The sequence below is a fragment of the Tribolium madens genome, unplaced genomic scaffold (assembly GCF_015345945.1).
Source record: "Tribolium madens isolate multiple individuals breed KSU strain unplaced genomic scaffold, Tmad_KSU_1.1 Scaffold_91;HRSCAF=231;Tcas5.2_LG7, whole genome shotgun sequence".
Lineage (NCBI taxonomy): Eukaryota > Metazoa > Arthropoda > Insecta > Coleoptera > Tenebrionidae > Tribolium > Tribolium madens.
Window position 1 is genome coordinate 14,933,759 of NW_025401063.1, and position 15,613 is coordinate 14,949,371.

General features: G+C 30.6%; 1 protein-coding gene across 2 annotated transcripts in view; it reads right to left on the reverse strand.

Moving 5' to 3' along the window:
* LOC123011542 (serine/threonine protein kinase OSK1-like) overlaps window positions 1–14,921 on the reverse strand; it is a 249,753-nt gene extending 234,832 nt beyond the window's left edge. For both annotated transcript variants that reach the window (XR_006413153.1, XM_044409022.1), the window contains exon 1: window positions 14,639–14,921. Coding sequence is in view for 1 of the 2 variants with exons in the window: in XM_044409022.1 (XP_044264957.1) it covers window positions 14,639–14,764 (126 nt within the window). In the remaining variant the exon portion in view is untranslated. The remainder of the gene's footprint in view (window positions 1–14,638) is intronic.
* Between the last annotated feature and the right edge of the window lie 692 nt (window positions 14,922–15,613).

The following is a 15,613-nucleotide window of genomic DNA, read 5'->3' on the forward strand; positions in this document are numbered from 1 at the left end:
TTGTTTATAAAACTAAACGTTTTTATTTAATTTAAAAGTATTATCAATTATCAAAAAATAAATTTGGTAGCAGAACCGAAATATTTGAAATAATTTTGCCGTTTTTTCCTGGTTTAATTAAATAAATAATTTTGTTTCGTTTTCAATGACAATTACAAAAATAATAGAAAACTTCTTCTCGTAAATAAACAATGGTTTAATTCATTTGTTGTTTTTAGTCCGGTCAAAATAGACATTTCAAATAACAAAAATTCCGACAGAGCTAAATTTTGGTGGAGACCTTGGGTACACCATTAGAAATAAAGTGTCAAAAGTCCCCATCGATCCCATGTGTGCTAAAAAAGTTATTCGGGGTCAAATGTCAAAATTTGAGGTTTTATGGATATTCTTCGAAAATGGTAAGTTTTATCAAAAAAGTAGTCCAGACAAAAAAGATAGACCTTAAAATTATCTACAAAAAAGGTCCTTTTAACATTTTTCTAGTACTCTGGAGACTACCCAATTGCTCCTATCTGTCTATCTGTCAAAAAATGTTGACATTTATTTTTTGACATTTGACATTTTTTTATGTCTATTTAATGATACTTATGAACTTGTATATGTTTTTTTATAATTATTTACTAAATGTACAAAAATTTTGTCAATGAAAGCCACAAATAACATTGAACAGAGTTACAGTTTAGGATACAGCTTCCTTGATTCCTCTTCTAATAGCCTGTAGCAAAAAAACTTGGAAAATTGTTTTTTCAACATAAAGAAATAAAGGCAAAGTGTAAAATTTAAACTCTCATAACTTCGAAATTTTTATAGATAGAATTGTTCTTTAATTTTTTCCATGTTCCTGGTACCTTACCCTACATAGCATTTTTTTTGGGGGCGCGATTTCTGGCGCACTATGTATGTGCATATCATATAGAAAGTGACTCCTTCAACTTTTAAAATCGCGATATCTCAGCAATGGTGATTCTTAGAAAAAAAAGTATAAGGTCTTTTTTTGTAGACAATTTTAAGGTCTATCTTTTTTGTCTGGACTACTTTTTTGATAAAACTTACCGTTTTCAAACGAAATCTAAAAAACGTCAAATTTTGACCTTTGACCCCGAAGAACTTTTTTAGCACACATGGGATCGATGGGGATTTTTGACACTTTATTACTAATGGTGTACCCAAAGTCTCCACCAAAATTTAGCTCTGTCGGAATTTTTGTTATTTGACCACTATTTTTATGACTAATTTGACCGGACTATTTACGTAAAATCAAGTTTAAAATAGAGAAAGCCTATTTCGTTCAAAAATTATGTTAATTAATTTTATTTAAAAAAAACAGTAAAAAAAATATTAAGTTAATAATGATTTGTTTTTTCGTCAATGTCATTATTAATCCATAATTTTCTTTAAGAAATGGTTTGTTAAAATTTTTCATTAAAAAAATGCAATATTTTCAATTAAATAAAATAATAAATAAATGGCAACTTAATTAAACCGGCTCTTAGAGGCATTTATTTTAAAACTACAAGTTTTCAATCCGATAATTTACGAACCTGTCTGCTTGCGGTTAGAAGAGTCGGCATCCTGCAAGGGCTGGTTTATTGAGGCGTCATTTTCATTTTGTTCGACTGTACGTGTTACCATCTAGTTAACGGTGCGAATAGTCTATGTTAAAGACATTGAACTACAAAATTAGTGTCAACATATTAAAAAACTATTCCATTCAGTTCGATGCTTATAAAATAATGTACTTAATTAATAATTATTATAATTATTATACTTGGCGAGTCATTTATAATAAAGATTTCAGACGCAACCCAAAACATACATTCTCACAGATAACTTGGCTTTAGTTGTGTATGAAAGAAAAATTTAGTTTAATAAATTTGAATCAAAGTAATTGTTGATATGTCATTCATTAAATTTGTCGGTGTCATAAATTCCACTTTTCTCCCCTTGAGTTTAACTTAACTTTTTTGTAATCATTTGCCTCCAGAAAATAATAATTAAAATACATTAACGTAATATCAGAAATGTGATCGTATTTTGAGAAAGAAATTTTATTTTGTTTTTGAGTTATGAGGTTTTTTTGTCAAAATTGCAATTTATGTAAAACTTTTTTTTGGAAAAAATTACATATAAAGTAGATAGTTGTAATCCTTAGATCATAACCTTTATGAGAATAATGGCTTTATAGTGGGTTGCCATTTGAAAAAAATATTTTTTTATAGAACTCAAAAACAAAAGAAAATTTCGAAAAATTGTATTCTCAATAAAACATCACATTTTTATAGTACTTTATCATTCATCAATTAGTTTTTCTAAGAGATAAATAGTTTAAGCAAAAAAAAACATTTGGTTCCAGACTTTTTATTCATCTGGTATGGGAATGTGTTTGAGCTTTTACCTTAAAAATATGTATTAAGTTCCGTCGTCAAGGATCATCATACAAACTGATGTTATCGTCAAGTTACGGGCTACGTTGTTATGCTGGTAAGACTAATTGCATTATCGACAGCGAGAAAATTTTTTTTTCAAAATAGGAACCGTTGGACCATAATAGACAACTAAATGTCTATATTGCGTGTTTTGTACAATAAAATATGTAGCTGAAAGCTTCTTCAAAACGCGCGCGTTCTGATCCACGCTTTGCGTTTCCACAAATATGAAAATACAACCATATGTGTCAGTGCGAATAAAACAACTTATGCTGATCTCTCCACTTTATCTTTATTACGGAAAGAGCTTTCGCTCGTCGCAAATTTGTTTATTAAATTTTGAAACTTTCAAAAAATAGTGTGGATGTCTTATTTAATATAACTTCGAAACAAACTACTTTATTATTTCAGCGGTTCGAGAGTTTAGACTTGCAGCATTAAATAATAAACATTTTATAAAATATAAAATAACACAGACACAAAGTAGCGTATTATAACCAGTTACCTACCGTAGAATAATGCTCGTGTTCACCGTAAACGGATAAGAAATCGTAGAATAATTAATTTTTAGTTACACACATGCATTGAAAGCAATTTGGCGGCTTCTTTTCAAACAACAAGTAATTTATTTTATGTTTTACGCTTGTTACCTTCATTATACGTTAAAACAATTTAATTACATCTACTAAATAAGCATCACATGAAATACTCACTTTGATTTTAGTCAACAATTATGGAAACAGCATTATTATTATTATTTCACAAAATTGTTGAAATAAATTATTAAACCTTCGTTGTAAAAAACTCTTAAAATTAATAGTCGTTTCTTTTTAGCAAAATCTGTAAATAAGTAGTTAATTACACAATAGTATATTAAAAAACAAGTGTTACAAACACTCTCATTGAGTTACAAATGCACGAATATCACAATGATTGAGATTGTAACACTGGTTTTTTTATATTATTTTTTCTATTGAGCGCTTTTTACATTAAATTGTTATATTTGACAGTCAAAATTTTTGACATTTGACGTATGAAATTCCTAAATTGCTTGAAAATAGCTCAAATTGCATTAGTTTTGGTAAAATAAGTTGATACAATTTCTCACTTAAAACGACTGTATCCACAGTCAGTGATAGTAAAAATATAATATAAAATGTTTCCAAAAACAGTGGCACAAAGTTGCTGAAAACAGTTGCACAAAATACCCATTGTGACACCCAAAATGAAAAAACGTTTTTTTTAACCGAATAAACTTAACGTTTTTACGAGAATTTGGTTACTTGGTAAATGGACGACACAAACTACTCACGATTGTCTGGTGGTTTGTAGAGTCAATTTACCTATAAGAAAACCAATTGGAGTTAAAAAAAATCAATTTTATCCTGTAGAAAAACATAATACCTCGAGCGGAATTTGATGAGATAATTTAATGAATAATAAACTGTCGCCAAATTAACGTTTTTGTACTCACTGTGTTTTTCGAAGTCATTTGTTCTACATTGGCTTCGATTTCATCTTATTGAAAAACACAGGGAATTTGTCTTTTGCGATTCAATTTTAATTGTCAATTTTTTACATTGTTTACCCGTTATTATAACAACAACAATAATAATCAAATTCACGATTGGCAACTTTGCTTACAACTTTTATTGCTATTTTTCTCATTTAATTGCGCCTGTATCTGTAGTTGGAGGTGATTTTTAATAATAGATGTGAATTACTCTTTTACTTCATGTCTTTTTTTAAATTTCTATAAACGAAACTCACAATTAAAGGCATTTAACCATAACCTCACTAAACTGTACCTAGCTGGTCCATAAATCGTATTTTAGGGTGGTACAGCATTTTTCATAAAATTTTGATATTTACAATAATTGTTTAAATAAAACATACATTAGTGACAAAATCATGGCCTCTCATAGGATTTTTTATACAGTATGTCCCCGGATTGGGTTTACAAGAAGAGCACTTTTTTATCTTTGATTTTACGCTAAAACTGCAAAGGAAAATTTTTTTTGCTTCGCTTAAAACGAGCAAATTCTTCATTGTTCTGATTCAGTGAAAAGAAAAGTTTTTTTTTCTTGATTTTGCACTTGCCATTTATTAAAATTATGTTTTTCACAAACATTTTTGTTATTTAACTTTCGTAAAGTCATTTGTCAAAGTTACATCATTGTCAAAAAAATTAAACCGCAAATGTGATGAGATTTAATAAGCAGAGAATAATTATTCTAAGTCCAAAATCAAGAAAAATTATTGTAGAAAATTGCTTTCCCCGGGCCACAAGAACATATCTCTACACATTTGTAGTAGTATTCATGAGGGTAGTCTTGTGCGTCATCAATTTCATTTTTTCATTACCAACACAAAAGTGAAATAAAAAATTACAACACAATGTAAATTGAAACAATTAAGGGTGTCTAAGGATGATAGCCTTGAACATTAATTTACATATGTACTTCAACTACACTACGTAAATGTCATGTTCTAGTGAATTTGTCAACTTGACATTGACAGTAAAAATTATAATCGTTGTTGAAGTCTTCTTGGTAGTATTTACGTATTTTTCGTTCATATTGAGTTTTTGGTTTTGTGTTTTGTGTTTCGTTTTGCGTTCGGCTCTTCGTTTTTGTTTAGTTTTTTTTTTTTGATAATTCTTCTTTCTGGTATTGTGTGCATTTTTTAACTAAAAATGCCAAAACCGTTTAATAAGCAGTCACGCCAAATGACTGCATCATTGATCGAACATTTTACTAAAGAAAGAGATCATGGGGGATCTCTATTACTTTTGAACGACATTCAAGAGGTAAAAAATAGGTCCTTTTTATTGCTTATATGAGTTTGTTTCATATTTTTAGCGAGTGGCAGAGGCTTTGAAAGTCAGTGTGAAATTTGTAAATACTGTTTTTGCATCTAGTTTTACTCGTACCCACAGATTGTAAGTTTTATTTAAATAGAATATGCAGAAAATATTGAAAATCTTTGTAATAATGTGGCATGCAGAAACACATTTCCAATTTATTACATAAAATTTGAAATGCTTTTGCAAAGAATTGTACAAAAAACTTGTTTCACCAATAGACAACGTCTAACTCGTAGATATATGACATTCAATCTATCCTCAAAAAAAAGACGTTTTGTCATCGCAATGTAAACGTGCTAAGGTAAAACGTCAGATGAGGCGCCTGTCAACCTTCGTGATTTTTACTATATTTCTAATTACCCAGTTTCTGGCGTAAATACGGTGACTAGAGACTGTGGTACCTTAAAAATAAATTTTCCTATGGAAATGTCGCTAAAAGAATTTGATTTTCTGATCACAATATGACCAAGATTACAATAATTATAGCAAATTAAAAAAAAAAACATAGCTAAAGAAAATATATAATGTATATTGGAGCTTTTTGTTATTTACATTCTACTGTGTCGATCTGACATTTTTTTTCATTTATTGATCATTTAATAACTAGTTCACGGCAGGTATAGCTAGAGTCTTGCGTTATAATACCTACACAAATGAAGCCTAAGGCAGTTATCAATTATAATAAATTCATAAGTTACGTTCATTTAACTCACGCACTATCTAAATAAAACGTCGAGTTCCCACGAACTCATAAATATAAGACATTCAAGCAATTAGACAAAATTATACGATCAAATTATTGCCTAATTTGTGACAATTAATGCGGAAATCTACAACAATACTTTCAAAAGTCATAAGTTGGTTTGTCCTTCGAATTTTAATGGCCCAACCTAGCTTCTTGATTAATATAAAAATTTGCGAAATACTTTTTCTTCAGTTCGTCGAGGTCCCTGTCCAAACTTTACTAAGAGCAATAATTATAGGTATTTACTTTGTCCTCTTCACACATGGCTGGTTGCTTTTTATAAAATTTTGTTTTTGTACTTTCGGGACAAAAGTTGATACTTTAGTCCCTGTTTACAGGGATTAAAATGGTTCTACTTTGCGTTCGTACTAAGGCCCAATACAAAATTGTTTTGAGTTTCGTACTGAACAAAAACAGTGCTATAAAAATTATACTAAAAAGAGGGAAATTTAGTGGCGACCTAACCGTTTTTCTTTCGAACTGCCAGTGTCAATCGGCCTAACGCAAATAAAATCATTTAAATACGAAATTTTTGCTGTGTTTGGTTCAATCAATCATCGCAAAAAATATTCAGAATTAACATTATGATTATTGTGGTGCTTACGTATACCTTAAGGTCATAGGACAAAAGAAAATAAAAGGTATAGTACGTTTCAAAATGATTGACATCTCGGTAGGCGTGGAGACTGTAAACTAGACTTTAATTTTACTTCCAAAAAAGTTACTAATGTGAACATGGTTTAGATCGCGATACGTCATAAAAATGACGTTCTATTGAATTTTGTCTGAAAAAATAATATAAGTACAAAAAGGAAAGATTGAGAATTGAATCGGGAAAAAAAGGGAGAAATTTGAGGAAAGATCGAAAGGAAGAACGGTAAGTAAGCAAGGAAGGAGAAGTGCATATAAAGAGAAGAATGTGTTGAAATACAGGGTGTTCCGTTTTTATTGTTACAAATTTAAACAGATGATAGAATATTCAATTCTAAGACAAAAGTTTCCAATAAACATGTATCAAAAAATGCTTGGTAAGGGAGTTACACCCCCTGGAAGGGGGCTAATATGTTTTTGCTATTATTTCAGAAACCATTTAAGATAAAATTACAAAATTTGGTACAGATGATAATCTTTATACACCTAAACAAATTCAAACATCAAATGCCAATTTTTTTTATCAAGGGCGTACGAAACTGGGTGAGATTAGGGAAAAAATTACCCTATTTATTTTGGCTTTAGTTTCTCGGTACTTTCAGCAACAAAATATTAAGTTCGATAGTTTATCACAGAAAAGTCTCTCTTGTGTCGATACGACTTATTGTTTTTGAATAAAATTAATTTAAAATTTATGTTACACACTAATACAACATTCAAATCACTCAAAATTTACAGAATAATAAAAGCAAGAAATTCATATTTTTTAATCAACCTCAACTAATTAGCATTACATTACAGTAACAATAATACCATTAATTAAATAAATTCGCCTAAACCTAAAGGAGTTGTACAAAGTGACCACCATTTTGGTCAATGCATAACTAAAAAAACTAAAGCCAAAATAGATAGGGTATTTTTTTACCCTAAACCCTCAGTTTCGGACGCCCCTGATTAAAAATTCCGACATTTGATGTTTGAATTCGTTTAGATGTATAAAGGTTATCATCTGTATCAAATTTTGTAATTTTATCTTAAATGGTTTCTGAAATATTAGCAAAAACCTATTAGCCCCCTTTCAGGGGGTGTAGCTCCCTTACCAAGCATTTTTCGATGCATGTTTATAGGAAACCTTTGTCTTAAAATTGAATATCCTATCACCTGTTTAAATTTGTAACAATAAAAACGGGACACTCTGTATGTATTAAAACGAAAATGTGAAATAGAAGAGAATAATGACAAAATTCTCAGAACAGCAAAGGATATACAAATTGGGAGAGTGTAAGTTTTGATTGGAACCCGAAAAGAGGTGTAAAATGTGTGGAAAAAAGAGTGCGACAGTTGGACATTTACTAAATGAATGTGACATCCCTAATGAAAGGAGCAAGATAAGCAAAAAACTAGCAGTGGTATTTAAAGTTACATTTTTTTAAATAAATTTTCAAACATTACTTATGTCTTTTTATTTTAATTATTGTAATCGTTCTCTTTGAGTGAGATGATTGAGATAAAGATTGTCATTTTTGATCTCAAAACTTCGCTTCGTAAAAAAATGCCTTGAAAAAGACAGGTTTTCTAAAAGGAACTAACATGGAACAGAAGGGATTATAGGAGAGAAAAAGCACAAAATCTGTTAAAATCGACAATTGTCACAAATTTTGAAATTGACGTATTTTCAACCTCAGTGGATGCAATCGCACAAAAAGGAACAACCAAGAACTCTTAAAGTACAAATGTTGCCACCTTAAATCTGAATTTCCATAACCTACCGAGATATCAATAATTTTGAAACGCAGTATATTTACTGCTACTTTTGAGAATTTTAGGGTTAGGTAGGTTTTGCCGTCAACTTACTGAACAATTTTAATGACATGATCTCACAGAGAGTAAATTGTTCATCGTATTTGCCTCCAAGGTTCGTATTTCTAGAGGCGTACATTGCAAAACGTCTTCGATACCTTCGAAATTCATTTTTACAAATAAAATAATGACGTTTCAAATTAATTTATCTCATAGCCACTCATAGCCGCAATGTAGTCAACTGCCGCAAAATTCCCTACATTCCGAAATTTTAATTTCTTTGTTTAAAAAAGTGCAAAGTAGAAAAAATACTGTATGATATCTCGTTTATAAGGCTTTTTGTCGCACCTACTGCTTTAAACCCCTACTTGCTTCTTATAAAACTCGTATCACTAGGTCACTAATGGACTTTACCAACTCGCTGGGACAGCCTGTATAAGATGTAATGAGTATATTTTAAAGCAACTTTTTATTAAAAAAATGTTTTAGATGGCTTCAACTTAAGGTTTCACCTACATTTCTAATCAAACCGGAGTGGTTCTCAGCTTAGCCGTATAATCCGCGGAAAGGAACGAGGAAATACTATGTCGTAGCTTTACATAATTCTTGTGTCGGTCGCTGAAGCATTTGCATCCGCAAGCAATTAGAACAGTCCATGAACAGATTTCGTTCGGATTACTCAGCAGAGATCACCGCTACCGAAACTTGTCGGATTTTATTGGGAAATCTGACGGTGGATGCGCGCGCAATCGCCCCTTTTAATTATCTACCCAAAATAACTCAGGGGAAAGTTACCCAAGGTACAGACGGATTTAACATATTTAGGTTTGCATTAGATTCAACTGGAGCACTTAGGTTAACTTTGCGACGTTAATTAACCCAAACAAAATAATAGATTTCAACTCTTAGATAAATAAAGTAACTTAGCCATATAAAGTCCACTTAATTTTTACGATTTTGCAAAAGTTTCTATTTATTATCGAAGTTGTACCACAAAAATGCCTGTTTATTAAGTTCTACATGATTTAAGATAAGCATAAAATTTTACATAGGACCTTTTTGGCCTTTTTAGCCCCAAATAAGGCCCACCATCAACAATAAATAAGGCCCATATTTAAAACTTTGAATAGGATCTTTCAGTAGTCGTATTAACATTAAGTTAAAAAAATGTTGAAGCATTTGTGAGTTATGTACAGAAACTTTTACACTGATTTCTCCCTACACCCGAATTTTGAGACAAGCCCCTTAAAAACAGAGATTACAACCTACATGCAAAACTAAAAAATATTTGATAAAAAAAACATAAGATTGTAACTCATTTCTGAAACACTTTCTAAACTTGAAAATATACCGGGTGTTCCAGGTTCCTTGTCGCATCTTTCTAACTTGGTAATTTCAAATAATATGCCCCATAAAATATACAGGATGTTCCGTTCTTATTGTTACAAATTTAAACAGGTGATACAATATGCAATTTTAAGTTTACTATAAACATGTATCAAAAAATGCTGAAAGCATTACCAGAACGAACTCAAAGATCAGTTGTCGAAAATTTTAATCACAGGCGTTTTAAACGATAAAACGAATTTAGTTTTTAATTTGTATTCTCTTTATATGGTCTGTAACACATATTGTAAACTGATTTTACTCAAAAACGGTACGTTGTATCGAAACAACGCAAGAGACCTCTTTTTGTTAGAAACTAGGAAATTTATAATTTTGTGGCTGAAAGTTGCAAGAACCAACAGTCAACATAGTTGGGATACTTTTTACCCTAAACCTTCCCAGACGCTCTTGAGTAATAATTTCGACATTTTTTTTGATTCGTTTGGGTGTATAAAGATTATCTGTCAGTTGTACCAAATATTGTAATTTGTAATGGTTTCTGAAATATTGGAAAAACATTTATTTTAAAATTGAATATTCTATCACCTGTTTAAATTTTTAAAAATAAAAACGGAACGCCCTGTATGTGTCAAAATAACGACAGTCAACTGTTTTTTTTTTAATAAATAAAGATGTTGTGACTTGTAAAAATAATTAATAAAGAATATTAATGATAAAAAAGAATTTTATGATATAAAAAAATGCCATTTAGAGTACTGTCATTTGTGGACGAAAGCCTCGTTTTCTTAACATTACAAATAAAGTTTTAAATGGAAATTACCAAGTCAAAATTTTGGTGAAAAAATTGGTAGCATTGGTCTCCATAGCCACAAATTTTGTTTGCTGTTTGTTTTTGTCTCTAGAAATTTTGTTAAAAAATTATGAGTTGATGCATTTTATAAATTCTTCTTCAGCTTTAATTTCAAAATTGTTACTTTTTCAACTCGTTCCTCAAAAACGATGCACAAGACACTAATTTAATTGCGTTCTTTCCACGGTTCTTTCTCATTCATGTTTAGTTTGTCATTTTTTTGCTAAAAATCGAGAATGTTTAGCAAACCTGGCATTACAAATTGCGTCTATATTTTAACGGGCCATTTTTCTAACTTTCTGCTTGCGAAGTATTCGTTTCCAAATTTCTAAAAACTGTTTTGTCTCTAGATTTTCTAAGACGATTTTTTGTGTTGACGTTAAATGACAATGTTTTCAAATTAATTCAAAAAACCGCAACTGCCAACTTCCTTTATTGAAATTACCATGAATGAATTTACTAGCGGTGCCAATGTTAAGACTGTTTGGCATTTCCATTTAGAAAAAAAACAGACTTTATATACTAATAAGTAATAAGGCTTAAGACAGTTGCACAAAATGCAACTTTGTAATTTTTAACGCTGTTTTTTTTTTAGAAAAAAGAAAAGAGCAACACTACAATTATCAAGTAAATGACAAAAATAATCAGGACGCTTTATAATGAAATCATAACAAACGTCACGGTCAGTTCCGGAATTTGTGTTGAGATTTTCGAAAATGTTGATTGATTTAACTAGTGTGGTTTATAGTGTAAAATGTCGAATGCTGATAATCTACACTGTACTTCTCCAAAAAAAGCTGAAATAGCGGAAGAGACAACATTGGTAAATGTCATAGTAAATTTCAGGTAAAAGTGAAAAACACTTAAACAAAAAAACAGTGTTTTTATCCCATGTCGGAAAGGTAAAACTTTATTTAAAAAGCGTCATTTTTCTGACGTTTTCGGATAAAATAATAAATTCATTTTAAAAGCGCCCAATAGAAAAAAAAATGTGTTACAACCTCGCATTGTTATAGTCGTACATAGTAACACAATGAGAGTTTGTAACACCTGTATTTTTAAAATACTACTAAACATTACTTTTAACAAAGAACAATACTTTAATATATTTGCACAAAAATTGTTTATTGATTCTTTACAAACATTTATGTAAACTTGTGCAAATAATTTCCAATTTTACAAATTGTTTGTAAACAAACTTAAAAAGGAATCGTGCCAGGTGTGTCGAACATAAATCATGGGGCCCTCCTAATAAAAATTAAGACATTTTAATTATCAATATCAGGTATTATCATCTACTCCAACCCTCTACTTATAACTAACTCCGGGATTATTGAAGAGCCCCCATCAATGTTCAGCCAACTGTACGTAATTATGTAGAGCCCTGTAATGTGCAATCATGATGCATGACCTGCATATCCTGATCAATTACTCGGACATCATCACTATAAATATACAAACTGTAAAGATGTATTAGAAAAATACTTTTCGATTCTTCTTGGGCAAAGAAGGTCATTAAGATTTATAGAGTGCTAGGCGCGTCAAATATTGAACTGGTCTTTCTGTTAAGTAAGGAAACGAGATCACCCCCAAGAGTGATAAGCCTCTTTCGTCTCCCCATCAAATATAATAAAACGCCGCCTGATCTGACCAGAGACAGCATTTATCTATCTGAAAATATGTGGCATCGTTTGTTATGAAACAATGCTTTCAATGTGTTCATAAAATGTTGGTGTAGCGCGGGAATTATTCTCCCTTTCTCATCAAGATGGTGTACGAAATGCACAGGGACTATATTGCAAAACACAAAAATGAAATTTTCCGAATAGGTCCGCACTAATAACCGCAAATAATTTCAGTAACAATAACATTGAACGTTGCGATAATTTTCCTACTTTATCTTCACCTAAAATTATTTAGAAAATGGAAACGTCGTGCTAACATAGTATGGTAGACAATACAATTTGTGTTATAGTGGAACAATATGACACTGGAACCATGTAATGGCACTTTTATTGACATTTTTCTTTTATAGATGTCCTATTTTGCATTTATATTATTTGTATATGCGCCACGTCTAAATAAAATTACAAATTCAAGACTCAAAAATGAGGACACAATCTGACTAAACTATTTTATAAACAAATGATTCCCTTTGTTCTCCAGTTTTAAATTTGAATTTTATTACTTGTTAGAAATTTGACCTAATAAAGATAACAACATTTGGCACCATATAGACTACTTACAAATTTTGATACTAATAATAGCTAATAAAAATACAGTATTATTCACGAAAAGGGTACTTCTGAAACCAACAATCACTAAATGCTAAATTAAATATGTTATTTTTTTTAAATTAGAAATCAAAGTAAGTCATCATGCTATGGTTTCTTAGATTAGTGAATTCAGTCTATCTATGTATAGTTTAGCGTCCAAAAACCAAAATTTTGGCGGTTGGTGACACTTCTAATAGAAAAAAAAAAATTGATGGTGACATCGTTCCAAGTGCTTACGTGTAGTTGTGATTTTTAGACTTTTATTCAATTATTGTGTATACAGGTGCGCCAGAAATCGCACCCCAGAGAAAAATTCCAAGTAAGAAAAGATACCAGGAACATGGAAAAAATGTTTAAAAAATTCTATCTGTCAAATATTGACCGTGTCAAATGATGACCGTGTCAAATCTATGAAGTGACTTTTCTCTTTCTTTGTCATGGATACGATTTTTTATTTGTTACAACAATACAATTTTATCTGAACAAGGAAAAAATTCCAGTGACTCTCAAACCGTGTACCAATATTTTGAAGTTGAATAACATTTTTAATAATAACAATTGTGTGAGTTTTTTTCTCGGTTACAATATTTATGTATGTATTATGTATATTTATGTATTATTTAGTAAAAGTACAAAAATGTTCCTAATAAAAGCCACAAATAACATTGAACAGATTTACAATTTAGAATACATTCCTTGTTTCCTTTTTTAATAACCTATAGCAAAAAAACTTGGAAAATTATTTTTCCAACAGAAATAAATAAAGTCAAAGTGTAGATTTTAAACCCTCATAACTTTGAAATTATTATAGATAAAAAATTTTTTACATTTTTTCCATGTTCCTGGTATCTTACCTTATATGGCATTTCTCTCTTTGGCGCGAGTTCTGGCGCACCTGTACATTTTGGTCGTCAATGTCACAAAACATTTTCTTTTACATCAGAAATTTCTCAGTTAATGATTGGTCTTTTTGTCTCAAGAAAAGAAAAAACATTTGATTGACTTTCTATTATTGCTATTATGGCACGAATTGCAAATTTTACAAAACTGTATTCACGTAATTTTGACATTTTGGAGATTTTGATAAGTCAAATTTGACGTTAAAACCTGCTTTCCAATAAATTTTCAAAAAGTGTGTTATAGTTTTGCATAAAGTTTTATTCTTTTTGCTAGATAATAAAGGTATTAGCAATAAATAAAGACATAATTTACCTTAAGGATATAAAAACATTTCCGCCTAAAGAACAATCGTTATTGAACTATGAAATGTAAAAGAAGCCTAAACTAAACCGATGTGGATCGGGTAATGCACAGTAATTTAACAATAGCATGTTATAAAGCTATTTAATATAAAAATGAACCCGTATTTTAACAGCCCTATATTCATACAATGTCAACAGTCTATTTAATTTTGCTGTTATAATTTACGTGAGGCTATTATAGCTTTTATCGAGCTCAGTACAATAGCGCTATTATTTATTCTAATCCCCAATATTTCCCAAACGCCAAAACAACCAATTCATCACAAAAATTCTCATATTGGTAAAGTTCCGCGCTTGAAATTATGTTCTATATAAATAATATAATACATAAAATTAAGAGGAGCTTTTCCCCATAGCTCATCCCATTAATGAAAATAATAATATAGCTAAAAGCAGAATAAGAACAAGAACATACCTTGACATTGAGGACATTATGGACGGCTTCTTCGACTCGGGCAAAGTTTCCCTTTCCCAGCAGGCGTCCCGTAAAGCGGAAGTCGCTCACGGTGACAACTTTTCGCTTGACACCTTGTAAAGTCATCACATTTACACTTGTTTACACATACCTCACGACTAATGCGAAACTCATGTTAATACGGCACTATCTTGAAACCGAAACCGAGAACAAAGACATTTCAACACCGAATGTAACGACGAATTGTTAATGACGTTTAGAAATATAACAAACTTAAAAACATATGAAAATTGAACAGTTTTCTGACAACAAAGCCATGTCGATTATTCTAAGCAGAAAGTCGAAATTAGACCGTCTAATAAAAAGTCTACCCAAAAGGCCAAAATCGTGAACTTGTCAAAATGGTAATGCGCGCGTCATGCTCCAAAGGAAACTGTAATTAGTGAAATTTGAAAATTTGCAGGAAATTAAATGTGACAATTGTTGACATACAGGTGCCCGCGCACCTCCATGACACTGTGTCATCGGGTGATGCCCTGGACAGTAAGATAAATGTTGAAAAAATTCTATCTATAAAAATTTCGAAGTCTGTTTTTTTTAAATAACCAAGTCAAAATTTTGGTGAAAAATTGGTAGCAGCTTGTCTCCATAGCCACAAATTTTGTTTGCTCTTTGTTTTTGTTCCTAGAAATGTTGTTAAAAAATTATGGTTATGTGTTCAAATTGAGATGTTGTCAAAATTTTGACTTTTATGAATCTTGTGTGTTGGTTTCCTCTTTAAAAGCGCTATAATTAAAATACCTGAGCACAGACATCATTACCTAAGGTCTAAAGACAGAATTCAGTGCTAACAATTTTGACAGAAACACATCGCAACTAAGTACAATGTTGTGGACAAAAATGAGATTCTTACTACAAAAACTTTGAAGAAAAAGGATGTATATACAGAAAAAAGTTAATTTGCAAAAGATACAA